Consider the following 21,867-nt stretch of genomic DNA (forward strand, 5'->3'; position numbering starts at 1 on the left):
GACTGACAACTCTGTGGCAGACAAGCTAGCGATGGAGGCGATAAAATCTTCAATTTTCAATAGCTTGGACAGAAGATTTACCAGTCTTTATAAATAGATTTATTAACGTAGATAAGATAAGTAATCAGGAAAAATGTATTAGCAATACCAATAGAGTGTTGTCTCAATCTCAGAACAAGGTATGTCCTGTACTGATAACTTGACAACATTTCGACTGTCTGTATTTTCATCGTGGCTTCTTTAATACAATCCTTTATTCTCAAAAAAAAATAAAAAAAATAAATGAAAAACAGGAATTTCGAGTCAGACAAAGAAAATAAAAAACGAGAAAAATGAATGATATGACTTAAATAATGCATGGGACCCGAGTAATTTTTGTCTTTACTCTTTTTGACAATTGAAAGTCCAACAAAGTCGCAACAGGTCATCCTAAATCTTGACTTCCCCCAATAACACATACTACTCCAGAAGAAGAAGCAAAAGGAAAGTGGGCGGTGTTATTGCTGCGAAAGGAAGCATAGCATTTTCGGATTTTCCCACCATCAATTTCTGCAGCAGCAGCAGCAGCAGCAGAAGAAGAATATGACACTACATATTCTCCTCCTCCACTCTCTCTAGTTCTCCTATAAATAACCAAAAATCCCTCTCTCTTTCACCCTCAATTATTTCCCCGAAATCAAAAATAAAAATGGAGGCTTATGCATTACATATGGCCATGGCGGCTTTAGTTGGTGCATCATTTGTTGCTGTTTCCGCTTATTATATGCACCGAAAAACCCTAAATCAATTACTCGAGTTTGCTAAATCAGTTGAAAAAGACAGAGAAAATGGTGTTACTGATGATGAAGAAGACGAGAAGAATGTTCTTGAGGATGAAAAACGGTTTAATAACAAAAAGTATGTCGAGAAAAGAAAGAATCGGCGGAAAGGAGGTGGAGTAAATGGTTATTATCGCCGTGTTTCTAATTCTTTACCTGATGTTACTAAGATTAACGGTGGTGGAGATGAGAAGCTTGTTAATGGTGGTCGGTTAGATATGATTGATGATCGGATTCCTCCGGGTTTGTCCAGATTACGGAAACTTCCTGAAGGTATATGTTCGATTTACTAGTACAGTTGTGAGTTTTCAGTCTTTTCGATTTGTCAATTTGAGGATTTTGAATTAGTTGATTTCAGATTGATTTTTCTAGTCTTAATCTCAAATTTTGACGCTTTTTGTTGTAATAGTGAGTAATTTTTTGGTATTAGTTATAGAAACAATAGGTTTCGATGACAAATTGATGCCCTGAAGCTCGTAAGGCTTGAGTTTAAGATATTTGAATTTAGGTTGAAGTAGTAATTAAGTGGTATGGACTGAATAGCAGACAGATTTCCGAAGAAAGGACATTGAGTAGTAATCCAGGTCACCAGATAATTTATCTTTCCATTGGGTGGAATTTATTATCCATCCCATTGTGGTGTGCTTGAGTCTACTACTTCTTTGTCTGGTTAATTCTCGTATGGCTTTTGACTTTTAGTTGGTATTGCTACTGTTTCAGGACAACCTCTTGGTAAGGTAAATTCGACAAAGTCAGTTCGACCAGCTTCTCCTAAGTCTCCCGTTGCTAGTGCTAGTGCGTTTGAGAGCGTTGAGGGATCAGAAGACGAGGATTTGACCGACAATTCTAAGCTCAACTCTAGCTATTTGCTTGCTAACGGAGATGCTGTAAGTTTGTCCCGTAAATACTTGTCTCAATTTTGGCATTGCCTTCTAAAGTCAGTGTTGGCATTCTCTGCACACTCACCCATGCACAAGCCAATTTCTGTATTGGACAGAGAATCTGATGAATTTTAAACATTTGATGAGGCAGGGGACGGAAAGCATTTTCCAAACTGTGCCTAATCACATGAATGCCGTTGTGGAGCAAAATCCTATTCCTGCAGCCAGCATGATCCGTTCTCACAGTGTATCTGGTGATCTCCATGGTGTCCAGCCTGATCCAATAGCAGCGGACATTCTTAGAAAAGAGCCAGAACATGAAAGTTTTATGCGGCTGAAAATCACTCCAAATGGTAATACGCTGTTTTCTTTACTGTGCATGACACTTTTTATTAATTCCCTCACATGTTATCATTTATGAGTCTTATGGTTATAGATATCGTTGTCATCCTAGTATATGATTCCATCACACAGTATATTACACTCTTCTACTGGATAAGGGTTTGAGTTCATTGGTTCATTCTCTTTGCATAGAAAGGAAAGTATTAAAACATTTAAGCATATGATCCAAATTATATTGTGAGTTAAAAATATTGGTTTGTTCTGTGTAATTAGAGGTACCGTCTCCCGACGAAGTGGAAGTGTACCAGGTCCTTCAACAATGCCTTGAAATGCGAGAACGTTATCTATTCAGGGAGGAAGTTGCTCCTTGGGAGAAAGAAGTCATCACCGATCCTAGTACCCCAAAGCCTAATCCTAATCCATTTTCATATTCTCCAGAAGGGAAAACTGATGTAAGTTTATTACTCTGTGTTTTCATTTGATCAGTCATTTGCTTCATTCTCTTTCTCTTCCTGCTAACTTATCACACTGGTTAAATGGCATTTCTAATTCGCTTAAAATGTTTCATGGTAATTTCAGCATCATTTTCAAATGGAGGATGGTGTTGTTCATGTCTACGCTAATAAAGATTGTAAGTTGTTAACTGGTGTAGCTTTTGATTGGGCTGCTTATTTAGTGGTCTAGCACTTTCCCACTAAATAATTGTGTTTATGATGTGCTTGCTGCTATTTTGTTTCAGCAAAAGAGGAACTTTTTCCTGTAGCTGATGCTACAACTTTCTTTACTGATCTGCATCGCGTCCTTAAAATTATTGCTGCTGGGAATGTTCGAACTTTATGTCATCACAGGCTGAATCTTCTAGAACAAGTACTTCATTGATTCTTATTGTTATCTGATATTGATTTTCTGTAATCCGTATATTCTTGTGCATAAGGTAATGATCAAGCTTTTGACACTGTTCTTTGACTCCTGTTTCAGAAATTCAATCTTCATTTGATGCTTAATGCGGATAGAGAATTCCTTGCTCAGAAAAGTGCTCCACATCGTGATTTTTACAATGTTAGGAAAGTTGATACCCATGTCCATCACTCAGCATGCATGAACCAGAAACACCTTTTGAGGTTTATAAAGTCAAAATTGAGGAAAGAACCAGACGAGGTAACTATTTGAGCTGTCGCTTATATATTCTAAGAAAAGCCTCTATCCAACATGAATATAATCTTGTAGCGTGAAAAACAGATTCACATTCTATTCTTGTGACTTGTACTTTAATTTTGCTGAATGGCTGAACTTGTGGGCATTGTTTTATTCAGGTCGTTATATTCCGAGATGGAACTTATCTGACATTGAAAGAAGTGTTTGAGAGTCTGGACTTGACTGGGTAAACCATTTCTCTTGTTATCCATTTTGAGTAACTGAGATCTCTAAGATGATCTTTGACATGTTTTATCTGGATGAGGAAGATGATTTATGACTTGTTTATTTGGACAGGTATGATCTCAATGTAGATCTGCTCGATGTTCATGCAGACAAAAGTACCTTTCATCGTTTTGATAAGTTCAATCTCAAGTATAATCCCTGTGGTCAAAGTAGACTAAGGGAAATTTTCCTTAAGCAAGATAATCTTATCCAAGGTATAAGATGTTCCTTCCTTTACATTTTAAGTATCCAGAGAAATCAATTTACGCTTAGGCTGTGTTTGATACCAGAGAAAGGAAACAATTCCATGGAAAGTGTTCCCATGGAATCAGTTTCCTGAGGGAGGCAAGGAAAGACTTCCCGATGGAGTTCCGCGGAATTGAGTTTTAAAACATACTTTAGGCCACGCTTTTTTTGGAATTCCATGGAAACATATTTTTGACCAAACGACGGAAAACGCGCTATTTCCATGGAAAGATGGCTAATTCCATGGAATTATCTCCTATCAAACACAGCCTTAGTATTCTCTGCAAACCCTTTTGTTGCTGATTATATTCTTATTCTTCTTTTCCTTCAGGCCGTTTCCTTGGTGAGCTGACAAAGCAAGTGTTTTCTGATCTGGGCGCTAGTAAATACCAGGTACTTCTTCTATAATGCTGCATAATCTTAGTATACTCATATGGATGTAATTCAACAAGTTTTATCCAGATTTTGAAAGCTTAGTTGGATTGTGTCTGTATTTGCTTGAATAAGGGTTTTAGATGTTGGGTGCTATGTGTCGGTGAAATCTGAAGAGTTAATTGCGAAACATAACTCAAACTTATGGTATCACCATGTACATGTGAAATGACGTAATAGATATTCATGTTGCTTCGCATTTTTACTTTCTTCTTTGTGGACAGCTAATGATAAACACTGTGATTGCAGATGGCCGAATATAGAATATCAATATACGGCCGAAAGCAGAGTGAGTGGGATCAACTTGCCAGTTGGATAGTCAATAATGATTTATACAGTGAAAATGTTGTTTGGTTGATTCAGGTACTTTTTCGATTTGGACTTCAGTAAATCTCCCATAGAAACTTATGTTATTACGCTTTATTTCATGGTCACCGGATCAATCTTGTAGACTGACCATAGTGTCGTCTTAGTTCACCATAAGAATCTATGAGCGCGTAGTTTTGATTCAAGTGTTTAAGTTTAGTATAGTGGCCACGCTGTGCCAGTTAAATGAAGCGTATTGTCTTTCTCTAAGTATCTTTGGTGTAATGTTACAGTTTTGTTGTTAGAGGTACTTAAAGGATTGAATAATTTTCAAATCCAGGTTCTTCGTTGTTGCTTTACTTAAAGATCGTTGCATGCACCCTTTCAGATGGAGCTTTGGCTAAAATGTTAAACTGCAGTTTCTTGATCTTAGCTACTGTTGATTTAGATGCTTTGGATGTAATTTAAATATTCCTTTCCTACTTTTCAGCTTCCACGGCTGTACAATATTTACAAAGAAATGGGAATTGTGAAATCATTCCAGAATATGCTTGATAACATTTTCCTCCCCCTATTTGAAGTTACGGTTGATCCAGATTCACACCCTCAGTTGCATGTTTTCCTGAAACAGGTTCGCTACTCTCCTATTTCTTTTTTATTCAATCGTCTCAGAATATGTATTAAGTTTAGCAAAAACTCTATAGTATGGAAGGTTTCTTGTTCACCCAACATTCTGCACGTCAAGGGATAATACATTTGTTTTGTAATGAAGAAGCTATACTCTACTGGCACGACAAGATCATGGGATTATTGAAGGGCACAAATGATCAGTGGGTCTGATTAATAATGTGGACTCGTTTCTACACGGATTATCAGTTGCTCTACTTTTATCCATTTCTAAATTCTTTTTCATCTTTTTTTTTCCATTATTTTTTTTAGTCAGTCCTATATGTATGACAAGTTTGATGGAGCATAGTAAAACCATCTAGTTATGCTTCTCTCAGTCACATACTGTTTTATCTGTAGGAGCCCACGAAATTGCGAGGCCCAACATTCAACGTGAAAATGAGAATTCTTTAATCTTTTTGGTTTGCAGGTTGTTGGATTAGATCTGGTGGATGATGAAAGTAAGCCTGAAAGACGCCCAACAAAACACATGCCTACACCTGAAGAATGGACCAATGTTTTTAATCCGGCTTTCTCATACTACATCTATTACTGCTATGCAAACCTCTACACTTTGAATAAGGTGGTTAGCTTACCCCTCAAATAACGTCACTTTTATTGCTTATGATTGGTATTCAAGGTTCTGACTGCCTGTGATGGCTATTGTAACTATCGTGAAGTTGTTACTTTTTCTGCTTCGAGATACTTTCCACATCAGTAGTAGATCTGATTCCTAACTTTGGTATTGATATCGTCAGCTGCGCGAGTCCAAGGGCATGACGACAATCAAATTTCGTCCACACTGCGGCGAGGTAAACTACAGTTCTCACCTCCTGGAGTATTGTGATTTTGTTGCACTATTGTTGGTATCTGATGTCTATTATTTTTCAGGCAGGAGATATTGACCATCTTGCTGCAACCTTTATTACGTGCCATAATATTGCTCATGGAATCAACTTGAGAAAATCTCCTGTTCTTCAGTACTTATATTACCTTGCACAGGTTAGCAGCAAGCATAATTTTCTTACATATGTTTTACATTTAATCTTTGAAGTCGTCTTATATCAGTTCAGATAGTAAAATTTTGATGTGGTGTTATAATTGTGGTGGGCATTTAGGCTGGACCATGATTTGAAGTGTGGCATATAAGTTGGTCAAAATCAAACGATAATTATAATAGATTTTCTTTAAGAAACGAGAATTTAGAAATTTGGGCAGTATATACTCAGTGCAAATATGGTATGATATTTGACCAACAACAAATCACTTGTCAAACCATGATTAGACCCTCATGCCTACATCGAGCAACAGTCCACCTCAAGATTATTCATTGGATATTTTAACTTCAAATTGTGAAATCATATAGTTCACATGCTTAACTGTTCAGATGTCTGTTCTGGGAACAGGTTGGATTGGCTATGTCTCCACTTAGCAACAACTCCTTATTTTTGGATTATCACCGGAACCCTTTTCCCACGTTCTTCCTTCGAGGCCTAAATGTTTCTCTTTCAACTGATGATCCTCTACAAATCCACTTGACGAAAGAACCATTGGTGGAAGAATACAGCATAGCAGCTTCAGTGAGTGCTCCTCCCGTTCTCTTTCTCTTTCAGATGCTTTCTATAAGGCCTAAATATTTTTCACGCTCCCTACTTTTTCTTATTCAGTTGTTTTCTTCTTTACTTTTTGCAGGTGTGGAAGTTAAGTGCATGTGATCTGTGTGAAATTGCCCGCAACTCAGTTTACCAATCAGGGTTTTCACATGCTCTCAAGGTATGTAAACCATAAAATAATTTTTTTGAAGAGGTCCTAGAGTCTTCGTACTTGTTGGATAGTAATGATAATTATCTCAAATTTCTCACCATTTGCTCTGAGCTGTAAGTTTTTCTTTGATCAGTCTCACTGGATTGGGAAGTCATACTACTTGAGAGGCCCTGATGGCAATGATATTCACAAGACAAATGTGCCTCATATCCGTGTAGAATTTAGGGATACGGTATGTGCTTCACTGTAGTTAGTCTTTGTAACTGCGGTTGGATTTTGATTTTTCATGAGGAATAGGTTTTTTTCGAATATCAACATTGTTGTGTATAATTAAACGTGATGCCGTGATTGCATTGTAGATCTGGAGAGAAGAGATGCAACAGGTTTATCTGGGCAGAGCCAAGATCCCTGAAGAAGTTGAAAAGTAAAAGGACCTAAATGTGACAGCTTTATGCTTTACTCAATCCCTTACCTGGAGAGGTCAGGTGCAAAGGAAGTGGGGAAAAGGGCCCGACTTATGAAGGTTACTCAGATGGAAGATCTAGCAGCTGATGAAGCCGAGACAGACATTGCCAGCTGACTACTTGGAGAAAGAGCTGGCGCTGGACACAAGCAACCAGTGTGTCACTTCTGGAACCCAACTTTCGGGATCACAATCTTAAATCTTCCTTTTGTTTTAAATAAATCTTTATAAGGAGCTGTAAGTTCGCCATGACAACCTATTAGGTCATCGGAAAAGTTACCACGCTGAACTCTTTTACATTTTTCAAATCATAGTATTATAAAAGAAAACAATTTGCGAAACTCTTTTAATTTAATAAAACAAATTGTAAATCTTTCCTGGACTAGCTATTTCAGTTGTTAATTTTGAAGACTTATAAGGTGCATAATTACTGGCATTTATTTCTTATTACTTCTTTTTGAGCTCAAACTCAGAAGATGAAAGGTACATGTTATGTATGTCTAAGTTCTACACAACTCATGCCAAGTAACTGTAATTTTTCCTGGCAATGCTTCTAATAGTAGACCCTCCTTGTGCATCCTGGATTGACTAGCTTCCCGAGAACCCCCGACAATACTGTAGGTATCACACTGTTATTAAAGTCATTGGGTGACTATACCATTGACTCGAGTTCAAAACTCAAGTGACCATACCAATTACCTTGAGTTCAAAAGTCGTCAGAAGAAGAAAAATTTGTTGGTATCACCATTACACCCTTTCTAGGAAGTCTATTATTGGGGCATCACACTCCAATAGAGGGGCTTTACTTGGATTTTTAATGTCCAAAAAAGTGGTTATGGGATATCCTAACACATATACAAAATGTCTAGATTACCTTTTAACTAAAATAAAAAATTAAAAACCGTAGAAGTGATTTCACGTCCAGGTTTGGATTAATTCAAACTTTTGTAGAATTTTATTTTCATGTAGTTTTACGTCCAGGTTTGGATTAGTTCCAACCGTAGAAGCTCATTTTACGTCCAAGTTTCTTTTAATTCCAACCGAAGAATCCGATTTTACGTCCAGTTTTCTTTTAATTCCAACCGTAGAAGTGATTTTACGTCCAGGTTTGGATTAATTCCAGCCGTAGAATTTTATTTGCATGTAGTTTTACGTCCAGGTTTGAATTAGTTCTAACCGTAAAAGCTCATTTTACGTCCAGGTTCCTTTTAATTCCAACCGTAGAATATGATTTTATGTCTAGTTTTCTTTTAATTCCAATCGTAGAAGTGATTTTACGTCCAGGTTCACATTATTTCTAACCGTGGAGGTTTATTTTACGGCCAGTTTTTCTTCCCATAAAAACTGTCCCAAAATTCACCAAGTATACAATACAATTCATTAATTTAATTTTTATCTAATTAAATTAAATTAAAATTAACTAAATAAAAATTGTTTAGTCATTACAAAATTATTTTATATAAGAGATTGCATACATCAAACGCACCTGCTTACTATTTTATATTTTAAAATTGAATATATATCTTAATATAATAAAAATAAGTAAATGTGAAAAGAAAAAAGAAAGTTGCTAAAACCCAGTCAGTCATTAACTAGGGTTTAAACCCGTCTAAGAAATTTGCCCGCTCTTTCCCCCAAACTCAAAATCTCCAAAAGAGCGGGAGAGAGACAGAGCGAAAGTAAACTAGGGTTTGTTATCATGTCGATTAGAAGCAGGAATTTCACAGTTGTTGGTGAATTCAAACCATTTGGTTTGATAGCAGAAGCACTAGACGGAAAACAACCATCTGAAAGTGCCGCCAACGAACCAGAAAAGTACGGTTACTTCCTTTTCAACCCTAAAATCACCCGTGAGAATGACAATTCATTCGATTACGATTCATCCGCTTCTTCTTCTTGTGATCAAAGTGATCACGAACTCTTCATTCGTGGAAATCGGTAAGTTATATTTCCCAAGTTATCCTATTTATTTCACATAATTTTGGTTTCTAATGGCAAATTTGTTATTATAGGATAATATGGAGCTCTGGTTCTCGTATTCAAAAGAGATATACATCTCCTTCTCCCGTGTTAAAGGTAGTTGAGTTCTAGTTTAATCACTACTTACTTTGAGTTTGGGTGTGAAAATCTGAGTGTTAATGAATTTGTTTGTAAGTTAGGCATGTTGGTGTCGTCTGGGTGTGAATTCAGAATCAGTGCTATGTGTATTGCAACGTGATACTTTGGCAATTTATAATACCTCTGGTGAAGTAGTGAGGGTTCCGCTCCCACATACAGTTGTGTCGATTTGGCCTGTTCCGTATGGGGTAATCCTTCAGAAAGGAACTGAGGGAAATCAACTACCTTATGTACCTTTTTCATCTTCTTCGAGTCCATTTGTTAGTGCGCGTCCGAAAAGAGATCATGGGTATAGTCCACAACTGCATCCAAATACACGTAATTCATTTGATAAAGGACATATAACTAAGCAATCGTCACATCTGGTTCTAAAAGATTTGCTGGAAGAACCTCAGGTACGAACTTTTAAATCCTCTGAATGTCATACTATTTTTTTTCTTCTCCTTTGTGAAAGACATTACTGGAATGTGTGGTAGATAGTCATTGTTTCCATACAGCGTACATCCACATCTATGAATAGCTTTCATGGCCTGTTGTCACACAGTTTGTGATATTTGTGAACACTAGAGCTCAAAAGAACCCGGGTTCCTCTTTGTGACCTGAAAACCCAAACTGCTCTTCTAACAAGATATTGTTGTTGCACTAACTGTATGCATATCACCTTTCGAACTGATTTTTTTCTTTGTTTAAATGTGCAACTTCGAACTGATTTTTTTTCTTTGTTTAAATTTGTAACAATTTATTTGGTTTAAGTAAGTGTTGGGTACATTACATTGTCAGGCCACCTTTGTTGAAGAAAGGGGACATATGAACGTGATGAAAGATTTTGATGAAAGAACTATTTGGACTAGTGATGTTGTTCCTTTAATGGCAACATACCACAAAGGTTCGACATCCCTTCCCTCCCTCTATCTACTTATCAAAGCTAAGTTGAATTTGGTGGATGCTATTTAGATGCTTATAGTATTGATGCTTTGGACAGGAAAGATGCAACATTCCCTCTGGTCCATTGAAATTGTTGGGTCCAATCCCGGATCTGCCAGTGCAAATTCGTTTGAAGTGCTTCCTGATGGGGTGTCAGTTAAGCAATTCTTTTTCCGGAGGATATGGCAGGGAAAGGGCGCCCAGTTTGCTGCTAGTAAGGTGCTTGATTTAATTACAAGATGTTATTCCATTGGTAAAAGTATATGAATATAATTGTGTATATATAATAATTCCCAGTAAGTCTTCTTTGATGCATGATTTCGTTTTTGTATCACTTATATGCTCTTCAACGTGTATCTATCTGATCCCAATAGTTTCTAGATCCCTGAGAAGAACATATCATTTCATTAGATGCATTGACTAGTTGTTTGTTGTGTCTTAACCTTGATAACTTATTCCTGTGTATGGATGCTGCTGAAAGTGTTTTCAGTTTCTTCTGTCATGAACTTGTGATGCTTTTATCTTTGGTCGTATTATTGTTCTGTTCATCTTCCACCTTTTGTTTCTATTTATTTAAAAGTTCGCCCTCTACATTTTGTATGGCCTTTTAATTTGATCTTCCTCAGGTTTTTCTGGCAATGGAAGTCGATGGGGTACCTATTATCTGTTTCCTTCTGCAAGAACAAAAAATACTTCTTTGTTTACGACTCCAAACTGTAGAGATAAATAATGAAATTCTCTTTGATATCAAACCTGATATGAGCTGGAGTATCCCTGCAATTGATGCTGCTTGTGTGATTGTGACACGCCCAAGGTATTAAAACCTCTTTTGTTTCTTTTCTAGTTCTCCGTTCTTGCACATTGCCCTCATTCAAAATTTTCTGCAGAATAAAAGACGGGTTGCTGCCATTTGGTGACATCATTGTCTTGGCTCCGGAAAACATTGTTCTTCTTTATGTAAGTTGTCTTGTTAGTATGCTTTTCTTGTTTCTAAATTGTGTGGTTGAAAGCACATTATTTATGGAAAGCTATGAAACTTAGATCGTTTTGTTTCTCAGTAAAGTTTGAAGGAAGTCATATTGCACTAACAAATGTTCATCTAATTGCTTCCATAAGCATGTAGATATATTTGACACCATTTCCCCCCTCTAAAATTCACCATTATGACAGTTGTATCTTTGTTATTTAAAATGTTTAGCATGAGAGTTATTCACCATTAAGCAGCTGTTTCTACAAAAGCACTCCAAATGTTTAAATCATCCATACAGATAATGTCGACATTCTTTGAAGACTTTTATCCTTGCGATTCCAGCATATCTTAGTGGGATCATTTTATTATGGCTTCGAATGGTTGTTGCTTATACTTCTGTAAAATAAATGATCGTGTCATTTCCATGTGTAAAACTGCAGTCAGGAAAGCAATGTCTGTGTATGTATTCGCTACCATCTGGGCTGGGTAAAGGCATGCATTCATCTCATCCTAGCTCTTCAGCATCATCATCTTTTCGCAATGAGTTAAAAATTACAGGATTGGCTGATGCTGTTGAAGGTCGAGTTAATGTAATTCTTAGCAATGGACAGGTGTGTTTTATTCCACTCCATTCTATGGTTGGAAATATAAATCACTGATGGGTATGTATTTGTAGATTGACTAGATCTGTAATACTCTGCAGGTGTTTAGATGTGCTTTAAGAAGAAGCCCTTATTCTTCCTTGGCAAATGACTGCATCACAGCAATGGCACATGGGTTACATGCTAATTTCTATAATCACTTCCTGGTTCTTCTTTGGGGAGATGGTGACTCTGCATATTTGTCAAATGCCGATTCTTGTGTCAATTCAGAGTGGGAGGCTTTTAGTAATATTATACTGCAAATGTGTAGAAAATTGATGTTTATTCCTGAAAAGAGTTCTGGTGGTATGCTGCCTTCATCCTGGGAGTTTTTACTTAGCAGCAAATTTCACAAGAATTACCGCACAATTACTTCTTTAACTGGAACTTCTTCCTCAAAATATCTTGACTTTAAAGATAGTTCTAGATCAAACGTAGGGAATAAACAAATCCCCGAGAAGTCACTCTATGCACAGCTTCTGCTGGAGACGTTGGATGCCTTGCATGCCCTCTATGAGAGTTTGAAATTGGATAACCTTCGTAAAAGGTAAACTCTGGTTCAGTGTGTACTACTTTTGTGTGGTTGGCGAAGGTACTCCAGGCTTTTGAGAAGCACACAACTATAGGAATAAAAACATGAAGCACGCGAACTGAAATTTTTGAATTCAAAGCTTTTGTTCATGTGTTGGTGCTAGCTGACTTCACATTTTCTTCATCAGTTTCTCTTGGCGGTTTAGACCATACTTTCTGCAATATTTTCTTCAATAATTTTACCACAGTACTAGCTAAATGTGGACATAATTGGCGTGACTCGTAATGAGTTTTTCCCTTAATGATTTTGTTTCTTCCTCTCATTCATCATTTATTTAATTATCTGGCACCATTTCTGGTGACTTGGGGCTCTTCTGCTAGCCTTAGGCACATCTTTTGCTGAATATATATGCCTGTGGTTGCAGGGACTTAGAACTTCTGGTTGTTCTATTATCTGATGTAGCTGGTATCCTTGGTGAGGAAAGCTATGTAGATTACTACGTCCGTGATTTCCCCCACATGAGCCAAAAAGTGGGGACTGCCGAGAGCCCTTGTTCACCTAGAACCCCTCCGAGCTTATTCAGATGGTTTGAGTGCTGTTTGCAGCGTGGTTGTCATTTGGCTAGCGTTAATGATCTTCCACCTTTAATCTGCAAAGATGGATGTTCCGTCGTGAGCTGGGCCAGAAAGATAGTTTCGTTTTATAGCCTGTTATTAGGGGCTGAAAAGGTTGGCAAGAAGCTTTCGACTGGCGTTCATTGTGAAATTGCTACTGGAGCCTTCTCTACTTCTGAAGAGCTCACTATCTTGGCAATGGTTGCAGAAAAATTTGGGCTTCAACAACTAGACCTACTGCCTGCTGGTGTATCACTTCCTTTACGACATGTGGGTTCCATTAGTCGTAATTCATAAACTGACCTTATGCATCTTCTAGTTAATCATCTCATTAAAGATACATCATTTGTTTTGCATATATAGGCTCTGGACACATGCAGAGAATCTCCTCCCACAGACTGGCCTGCAGCTGCTTATGTGCTTATTGGTCGAGAGGATTTAGCATTGTCATGTGCAGAACACTCAAGCAAATCCAAAGAACTGGAATCCCAAACGAGTGTTAACTTAATTTCGGTTTCTACTCCTTACATGCTGCATTTGCATCCGGTCACGACCCCTTCATCAGTTTCTGATGCAACGAGATTAGATGGTTTCACAATTGAAGACGCTGATTCTCTTGAGGGATCGACAGAAGATGGTATGGAGCATATCTTCAACTCTAGCACACAGCTGCGGTATGGGCGGGATCTGCGATTAAATGAGGTAACTGGAGCATTTTTAATCAGGCAATTTATTTAGTTTGGCTTTAACTACATATTGTATGGAACTTGTTGATTCCCCAGGTTAGGCGCCTTTTGTGCTCGGCAAGGCCTGTCTCGGTGCAAACATCTGGGAGTCCTACTGCATCTGATCAAGACCAACAACAGGTGAATACTTTTAACTGACCTTGAAAATTTTGTCATTGTGCTTGGGATCATTTACTACTTTTAAAGTGGTTAGGCTATTAGATCAGAGACATCGGCATGTCTCTTCTTACTTCCATGAAGTTATGATTATTTTGCAGTTTTTCTTATATATGTTCTTCAAATTTTATTTTTTGTTACCTCGAAGGCTCAGCTATGGCAGCTCGCACAAAGGACTACTGCTATCCCATTCGGTCGTGGAGCATTTACTCTTGCCACAACCTGCACTCTTTTGACAGAGGTACCTCCATCTTGGTATTTGAATTATCAAGATGGAAATCTATGTCATTGTGAATTTTGTAGTTTGCTTCTGAATGTCGCCTAGTGTTAGAGGCTTTATGACGTATATATTTATATATGGTTTTGTTTCTAAATTTGTGTTGATATCTGTAGGCACTTGTGGTTCCAAAGCTTGTCCTGGCAGGTCGCTTGCCCGCTCAGCAAAATGCAACCGTACGTTCTTTCACATTTTCCATTTAACTATGACGGGCTTACATTAGGTCACGAAATTTAATGATTGCAAAAGATCTAATATCAAGCATTATATTGTTCCAAAAATCACCCTCTCAAGTAGATTATTAATTTTGTAAAACCTACTCTTTCAAGTAAATTTTTTAGTCTGCAATTATTAATATGCTCCAATCTTTATACCGAGTTGAGAGGTTTTAATTATCTTTTCATGCTTCAGCTTCCAAATAACCAAAATGTCATTTAAGTTCTGCAGATCATTGTGTTATGTAATGTAAGGGTACATAATTGCTATCAAATCTTTACGGCTTTTCTGTGTTCTCCAGTTTCAGAATGTTACTAGACAATTGCTGAGTTTTTAAGTCTATTGTATTTATATCAATCAGTTTTTCCCTCGAACAGGTAAATCTTGATCCAAGTATAAGGAATATACAGGAACTTAGAACTTGGCCGGAGTTTCATAATGCTGTTGCTGCTGGGTTAAGACTGTCACCTTTACAGGTTTGTCATTCTGTCTCTATTCTATGTACAAGAGATGTTTTTGTAGATTCACACTGGAGCCACTAAAAAAATGCATCTGGTCCTGTTTTTGGCAGGGGAAAATCTCAAGAACATGGATAACGTATAACAAACCCGAGGAGCCAAATGTTACCCACGCAGGACTGCTTCTTGCCATAGGATTGCACGGACAGTTGCGTGTTTTAACTGTCACTGATACTTATCAGTATTTCTCACAGGTGTAGTACTCCCTTAATTGTTTTTGCATTTCATTACCGATTCTAATCTTTTTCCTTTTATTAAAAAATAAGTTCCATGCATAGAACATGTAAAGTTTCTCACTCAAGATCTAACAGGAGCACGAAAGCACGACTGTAGGATTGATGCTTGGTTTGGCAGCATCCCATAGGGGAACTATGCAGCCAGCTGTATCTAAGGTAAAACTATGTTAAGCTTTTCTTATAGTCTCTTTAAACTCGTGTTAATTATGATCTCTTTATACTCGTGTTAATGTATGTTGGTTACTATTCATAGCTTAATTGATAAAATTACTTCTCAATAGAGTACAGGATCTCTATGAATAAAAGTAGTCTTACTAATCCAGAAAAGAAAAGGAATATGCATGTATTCACATAAATTTAAAGCTTTACTGGTTGGTAGAAGATGTGCCAGCAAACAGATTTACAATTTAGTGGTTTACGGTGTTTTGAAACTTGGTGCTCTTGACTTGTTTTAAACTTAGGGCATTGTATTGGAATGGGTCCAAGGTGCAACTTTTAGTTTTCTTCTTACTATTGTAAACTTGCTCATGGTTGATTCTAGAGTGATCTTTTATGTTTCCAAGGTGAAAGTCCAGTTAATCTTTTGCTGAACATTATACTGTCTCCTTGCAGGCTCTTTATTTTCATATTCCTTCTCGCCATCCATCTACCTTTCCAGAATTGGAGTTGCCAACACTTTTGCAGGTAAAGAATTCTTATGCTTGGCATTACCACCACTCTTTACTTGTATACATCTATCACCAGGATATTGGGGTGCCCTTGTATAAGTTTTTTAATAATACAATAATACAGTTACAGTTATACCTGATTTTTTAAGAGGTTCCTGAATCCTGCATGATATTTGTGTAAAGAAAAATTTCTCAGGTAAGCTTACTATTAGGTTTTGCCTCTTCTGAATCAGTTTAAAATTCTTATTGTTTTTTCCTCAGTCAGCAGCACTCATGGCTATTGGGATACTTTATGAAGGATCAGCGCATCCACAAACTCTACAAATTCTTCTGGTATTCTGTTCTCTGTGTCTGTAGCAGCCTTAAGAACTTCCACTGAAAAATATTTAGGTTCAAAGTTTTAACGAAATAGTTCTATTTTTTCCATTTGGTTCATAAATATTCTGAAAAATGTATAATAGCTAGTCATTTGAGAGTAAGAAAACAGCTGCATTTGAAGACAAATAGCTTTTCAGTATCATTCATGATTCTGAAAATTGTATTCTTATAAGCTATAACTTGAATTTTACTGCTCATGCTCTTTGTGACTCACTGGTATGTTTTTTCAACTGCTTGGAAAGGGGGAAATCGGGCGTAGAAGTGGAGGTGATAATGTACTTGAAAGAGAAGGCTATGCTGTTGCAGCAGGATCTGCACTGGGGCTTGTAGCTCTAGGTACGCGTCATTCTCGTCACAGTAAGTTACATGAATTTAGCACCAGTAGGCCATGCCTTCTGATATGGTTTAACTTTTGATTAAGGTCGAGGGGAAGACGCATCTGGTTTCATGGACACTTTGGTGGACCGTCTATTCCAGTATATTGGTGGCAAAGAGCATCATAGTGTATGCTGCTGGATTTGTTTGTTCAAACTTATGTATCTTTGTCAGCATTTATGTTTTGTCTGTACGATATTTTGGTTAACTCAGCACATGGTTAAAGTTTGTCCTTATACGTGCTGTCTGACAAGCATTTCTTGGAGTCTCACTTATTCTTTGATATTAACATCCAAACTCATCGTCTTTATCAGGATAGATCTTTTACCACACCACCATCTGTTGACGATCATAACCGCTCTGTCGGGCAGGTAAAGTAACCGTGCAGCCAGCCTTCAGTTACCTTTTTGGGTCTATTCGTGCATGTGAATTTATCTTTATACCTCTTAGAGTAATTGCAGCAAGTATCTTGTATCGGTAGTAATGTTAATGGAATTGTTGTGTCACCCTCTTGGTATGGTTAGATGATGGATGGCACACCAGTCAATGTCGATGTAACTGCACCTGGTGCTATAATCGCTCTAGCTTTAATGTTTCTGAAGGTAAGATTTTTACAAGTAAAGTTTAAGTAGTTTCTTAGCATTCTAATCCCTGCAATATGTCCATCATATCTTTTCACTTATCTTCCTACAGACAGAATCGGAGGTTACGGCTTCAAAGCTTTCGATTCCACAGACTCATTTTGACTTGCAATATGTAAGGCCTGATTTCATAATGCTGCGTGTCATTGCTCGGAACTTGATAATGTGGAGCAGGTAAAGTTTATGCACTATTATTTGGACTGACAATGAAGTACCCCTCGATGAATGTTTATTTAGTGTCTATTTGGTGCATGCAGAGTTCAACCATCTGGAGAATGGATTCAATCCCAGATTCCTGAAATTGTGAAGATTGGGGTTGCAAACCTAGGAGACGAGAATGGAGAGACTGATGAAATCGATGTAGAAGCACTAGTTCAGGTGTATGTCAATATATTAGCTGGATCATGCATTTCTCTCGGTAGGTCTCCTTTGTCAAGCAAATTGCAGTTCATTTTGGTTCTGCCATACTTTTTATACTTGAATTCCTTATTCCTGGAGTTAGGTTTGTTCTTTTTCATAATATCTCTTGCAAGTTCTGACGTCTTTCTGCTATACGTGTCCTGACCTGTTGTTTTCTTGAGATTGCACAGAAGATTATTTAGATAATTGTCCTTACAGTAGTGTTATGTTCGAAAGTTATGTTTGAATTTGTTTGTGTGATTTATGTAAAGTGGTTGTTGGCAGGGTTGAGGTATGCTGGTACCAGAAATAGCAATGCACAGGAGTTGCTCTATAACTATGCTATCTACTTCTTAAATGAGGTTATCCTTTGCTCTGATGTGACTCTACATCTTTGTTCCTTGACAAGATTACGTATTCAATCAATCTATCTTTGCAGATTAAGCCTGTGACTGGTGCAAGTGTGAGAACATTGCCTAAAGGTTTATCGCTATATGTAGATCGAGGCACATTGGAAATATGCTTGCACCTCATTGTTCTTTCCCTCTCAGTGGTAATTTAAAGATTGTTCTCTGATATGCTTGATCTGTTTTATTGCTTCAAAAATCTGACCAAGCTTCTAAATCTTGTTAGGTTATGGCAGGATCTGGTCATCTCCAAACTTTTCGTTTGTTAAGATTTCTTCGCGGTCGAAGCTCTTCAGATGGACATGCTAATTATGGTTTTCAAATGGCTGTATGTTTTATTTGTTGTGTAAATACAATCTTTTAGTATTTATACATTACATTTTTCCCTTATCCATTATTCTTAAAATTTAATTTCATTCGAAGATATAATTTCTCTATATCCAGCATGTTTACATTTTCCATCTTTTTTTCAGGTTAGTTTGGCTATTGGTTTCTTGTTCCTTGGTGGAGGAATGCGGACCTTTTCAACTTCAAACAGTTCAATTGCTGCTTTGCTGATTACCCTCTATCCCCGCTTGCCTACTGGACCAAACGACAATCGATGCCACTTGCAGGTATATTAAGATATGAGTTTCCTTGTGTGTGGCATGTTTGTAGGAGTAGCAGGGAGCTAGTCATATCATTTACTTGAAGATATATATCTCATTGATTTTATAGTATGCCCGGTAGCTAACTTGCTGTAAGGCGCATTTTGTACAGGCGTTCAGGCACTTGTATGTCCTTGCAACAGAAGCTCGCTGGGTGCAGACTGTTGATGTGGACACAGGTTTGCCAGTTTATGCGCCTCTTGATGTCACCGTTGCAGAAACTGAACATTATTCAGAAACAAGCTTTTGTGAAGTTACACCTTGTATTCTACCAGAACGCTCCATTGTAAGTTAAATTACTCACTGTCAATCCACATCTGGACTCATCTATTCAGAGCCTGTTAAACAAATATCTACCTAAATGATACACTATAACTTCACTTCTAATCAAAGGTTACTTGTATCTTGTTTGTAGCTGAAAACTGTTAAAGTTTGTGGACCTAGGTATTGGCCTCAGGTGATAGAGCTAATTCCAGAAGGTATGTGTGTGGGACCCCTGCTATCTTTCCATTCTGAATTTGTTACTAAAACAAGTATAGAATTGCTAATTTTGCTGCCACACTTCATATTTCACTCAGATAAACCCTGGTGGAGTTCAGGAGAGAAAAATGACCCCTTTAATGGTGGCATAATCTATATCAAACGGAAAGTTGGAGCTTGTTCATATGTGGATGACCCTGTAGGGTGCCAGTCACTGCTCTCACGAGCGATGCACAAGGTTAGTTGTATAGTTAACCTGATACCTCATATACATCAGAATCATCCTTGTAACATTTATGCATGAGTGTTTTTTCTTTTTGGGCAGGTTTGTGACTTGGCAAGTTTACGATCTTGTGCTACCAGCGGCAATGGAAATAGTGAACTAGGTTTGTTTAAAGTTGATCAGCTGGTCAGTACGTTCTCATCAGATCCTAGCTTAATAGCTTTTGCACAGCTTTGCTGTGACCCTTCTTGGAATAGCAGGCAAGTGTTATTCTGTTGTAGTTTTTGTTATGTGTTTGTTTTCTTATCATCTTGTTGCACCCTTTGCTTGTATACTTGCATATTCAAATTTCCCAATTTCTTGTAAGGATGAGTTTTGCAGGAACCAGGATAATCCAACTTCATTTTTTAAGCTTGGCAAATAAATTATATTAGAACCATATAAACTTTACACGAGTAGAATTTGAAGAACACCAACAGCAACGAATAACTAAAGAATTTAAACAAAATTGAAGTAACTAAAAGAGAAAACTAATAGATATAATCTTCAAGAACTTGTTTTCTTATTCGATATAACTTCTATTTGCAGATTGGATGTCGATTTCCAGGAATTCTGTTTACAAGTATTATTTGACTGTGTGAGCAAGGACAGACCAGCTTTGCTACAGGTAATTTGAGGTTGCATTTGTGAGTGTGAATATGTAAAATGGATACACAACATTTTTTATGTACGTCTGCTGCTCTTATCTAGAACCTTGAATGATATTATCTCGCCATATGATGACAATGCTGAAAATCACGCAGGTCTATCTTTCATTATACACAATTATCGGATCGATGGCTGAACAAGTGTCCAGCAATAATGTCGTGTTCACTGACTCCATCTTCATCTCTAGTTTAAAGGTAATCATTAAATTTGCATTTTTGCAGTACTTATTCACCGTCTCGCTATTGGATTTGTTTATCCTGAACCGAAATATGGACATAGGAGTGTTATACTTTGATGGAAGTAACCTTTTATGAACATGCAGGTTGCACTTGCCTACAATGAGGCTTTGATCACTGGGAAATTAACCAGTTCAAAGGGGGGTATAGTCCAGTCCACCTTCATTGCATCTCTCAGAAAGAGGGTTGAAGAAATCATCAACTATTCAAGAGCTAAGGAAGACCTATATCACTATTTGAATGGGGCGAAGTGGTCACAAGTCCAAGGAGACAAGAGTGCAGTGCTTGCTTGGTATCTTCAGTGGTTCGGCGTCCCACCTCCTTTCGAGATTAAGTCTGCAATTGGAAAAGTCAGGCCCATAGTTGGGAAGTCATCATCAGTCCCTCTTATGCGATTGTTGCTGCCTAGAACCCACATTACCGCCATTGCAGAAATTGATCAGCTGCAGAGTTCTCTAACAATCCCTTGTTGATTAAGAATGACAGAAGTTGTCAAACATGCATCTGTCCAACTTACCTCCAACAACAATGGCAGGCATCAAGGCTGCTCGCTCCTGTTTATACAAACTCAAGTGCAAAGAAGAAGAAGAAGGTACATTGTTACCTTGTTAGCAAAAAAACCTTCATCAAATCAGGATTCCATCCACAAACACTTGAAACAGCAACGATTCTACAGCAGTCGAAGAATGACATTTTTGCGGGGTATTCTGTTACCAGCATTATTGTTAATCTATCTAGTTTAGTTGCGTAATGTTGTACTATAATATAAGCTACATTTAAAAGTGTAAATGAAAAATTCGTAATTGAGAACCCTATTTATATGTTTATTTTAGTAAAAGATTACAAGTCATATAAACACCGAAATGCATTCGTTAACCCTAATTCATCAAACTCATACCTACATTCAATAATCCAAATAATGTCGAATCGTTTTTCTTCTGCCCGTCACCCTCTTAAACCGTTCTTCACCTTCTTTATCCCTCATGAAAAAGAACTTTAGAAACTGAAATACCAGGAAAAACCAGAATGCACCCCACGAAAAACTTCCGCCTACAGAAAAACCTCCACCTCCACCACCACCACGATAATAAGGTGGAGGTTCCTTACCACCACCGAATCCTGACCCACCATCATCCAATATAGGATCCTTCTGTTTCCCCATAAAAGGAGACACCACCACGTTTGGTGTATCTACGGTTACAGTTTCACCCAGCGCAGCACCTCCTCCGTTCATTGAAAAACATTTGCTTAAGCATCTGGTTTTCAACAATGGTTGAATTTGCATGTTAGATGATTTCATAACCAGAGCAGATTTTGCAAATCCTTTGTTGATCGGGTTGAAAAATACCCTTACCAACCTTCCCCCAGAATATGTTGATCCTGCAACTCTTGCGGCCGTGGGGAATTTTAGACCAGGAGA

At 37.6% G+C, this 21,867-nt stretch overlaps 2 protein-coding genes across 3 annotated transcripts; both read left to right on the plus strand.

Moving 5' to 3' along the window:
* Window positions 1-460: 460 nt before the first annotated feature.
* On the plus strand, window positions 461-7,752 carry LOC113321805 (AMP deaminase-like). The gene is made up of 19 exons (XM_026569722.1): window positions 461-1,091; window positions 1,539-1,705; window positions 1,851-2,052; window positions 2,315-2,493; window positions 2,621-2,672; window positions 2,781-2,908; window positions 3,020-3,199; window positions 3,355-3,422; window positions 3,533-3,675; window positions 4,038-4,099; window positions 4,388-4,501; window positions 4,935-5,075; window positions 5,541-5,693; window positions 5,869-5,922; window positions 6,002-6,112; window positions 6,517-6,690; window positions 6,803-6,883; window positions 7,008-7,106; window positions 7,234-7,752. Exons 1-19 carry the CDS (start codon window positions 689-691, stop codon window positions 7,300-7,302), a joined length of 2,580 nt encoding a protein of 859 aa, XP_026425507.1. The 5' UTR covers window positions 461-688; the 3' UTR covers window positions 7,303-7,752.
* A 1,153-nt stretch (window positions 7,753-8,905) lies between these two features.
* Window positions 8,906-21,260, plus strand: LOC113322049 (anaphase-promoting complex subunit 1-like). Of its 2 annotated transcripts, none has more exons than XM_026570059.1 (36): window positions 8,906-9,275; window positions 9,350-9,413; window positions 9,497-9,850; window positions 10,236-10,341; window positions 10,438-10,598; window positions 11,006-11,193; window positions 11,267-11,336; window positions 11,790-11,960; window positions 12,053-12,537; window positions 12,947-13,406; window positions 13,500-13,838; window positions 13,919-14,002; window positions 14,187-14,279; window positions 14,432-14,491; window positions 14,909-15,007; window positions 15,103-15,243; window positions 15,361-15,441; window positions 15,898-15,969; window positions 16,215-16,286; window positions 16,574-16,667; window positions 16,753-16,835; window positions 17,021-17,077; window positions 17,231-17,308; window positions 17,400-17,521; window positions 17,605-17,765; window positions 18,032-18,108; window positions 18,186-18,299; window positions 18,380-18,481; window positions 18,627-18,767; window positions 18,913-19,086; window positions 19,216-19,279; window positions 19,379-19,518; window positions 19,606-19,763; window positions 20,092-20,170; window positions 20,307-20,405; window positions 20,534-21,260. In XM_026570059.1, exons 1-36 carry the CDS (start codon window positions 9,037-9,039, stop codon window positions 20,918-20,920), a joined length of 5,469 nt encoding a protein of 1,822 aa, XP_026425844.1. In that variant the 5' UTR covers window positions 8,906-9,036; the 3' UTR covers window positions 20,921-21,260. The 2 variants fall into 2 exon arrangements, with proteins under 2 accessions (XP_026425844.1, XP_026425845.1); XM_026570060.1 differs by having other exon boundaries at window positions 14,193-14,279.
* Window positions 21,261-21,867: the final 607 nt, after the last annotated feature.

This window comes from Papaver somniferum, chromosome 11, assembly GCF_003573695.1.
Source record: "Papaver somniferum cultivar HN1 chromosome 11, ASM357369v1, whole genome shotgun sequence".
Lineage (NCBI taxonomy): Eukaryota > Viridiplantae > Streptophyta > Magnoliopsida > Ranunculales > Papaveraceae > Papaver > Papaver somniferum.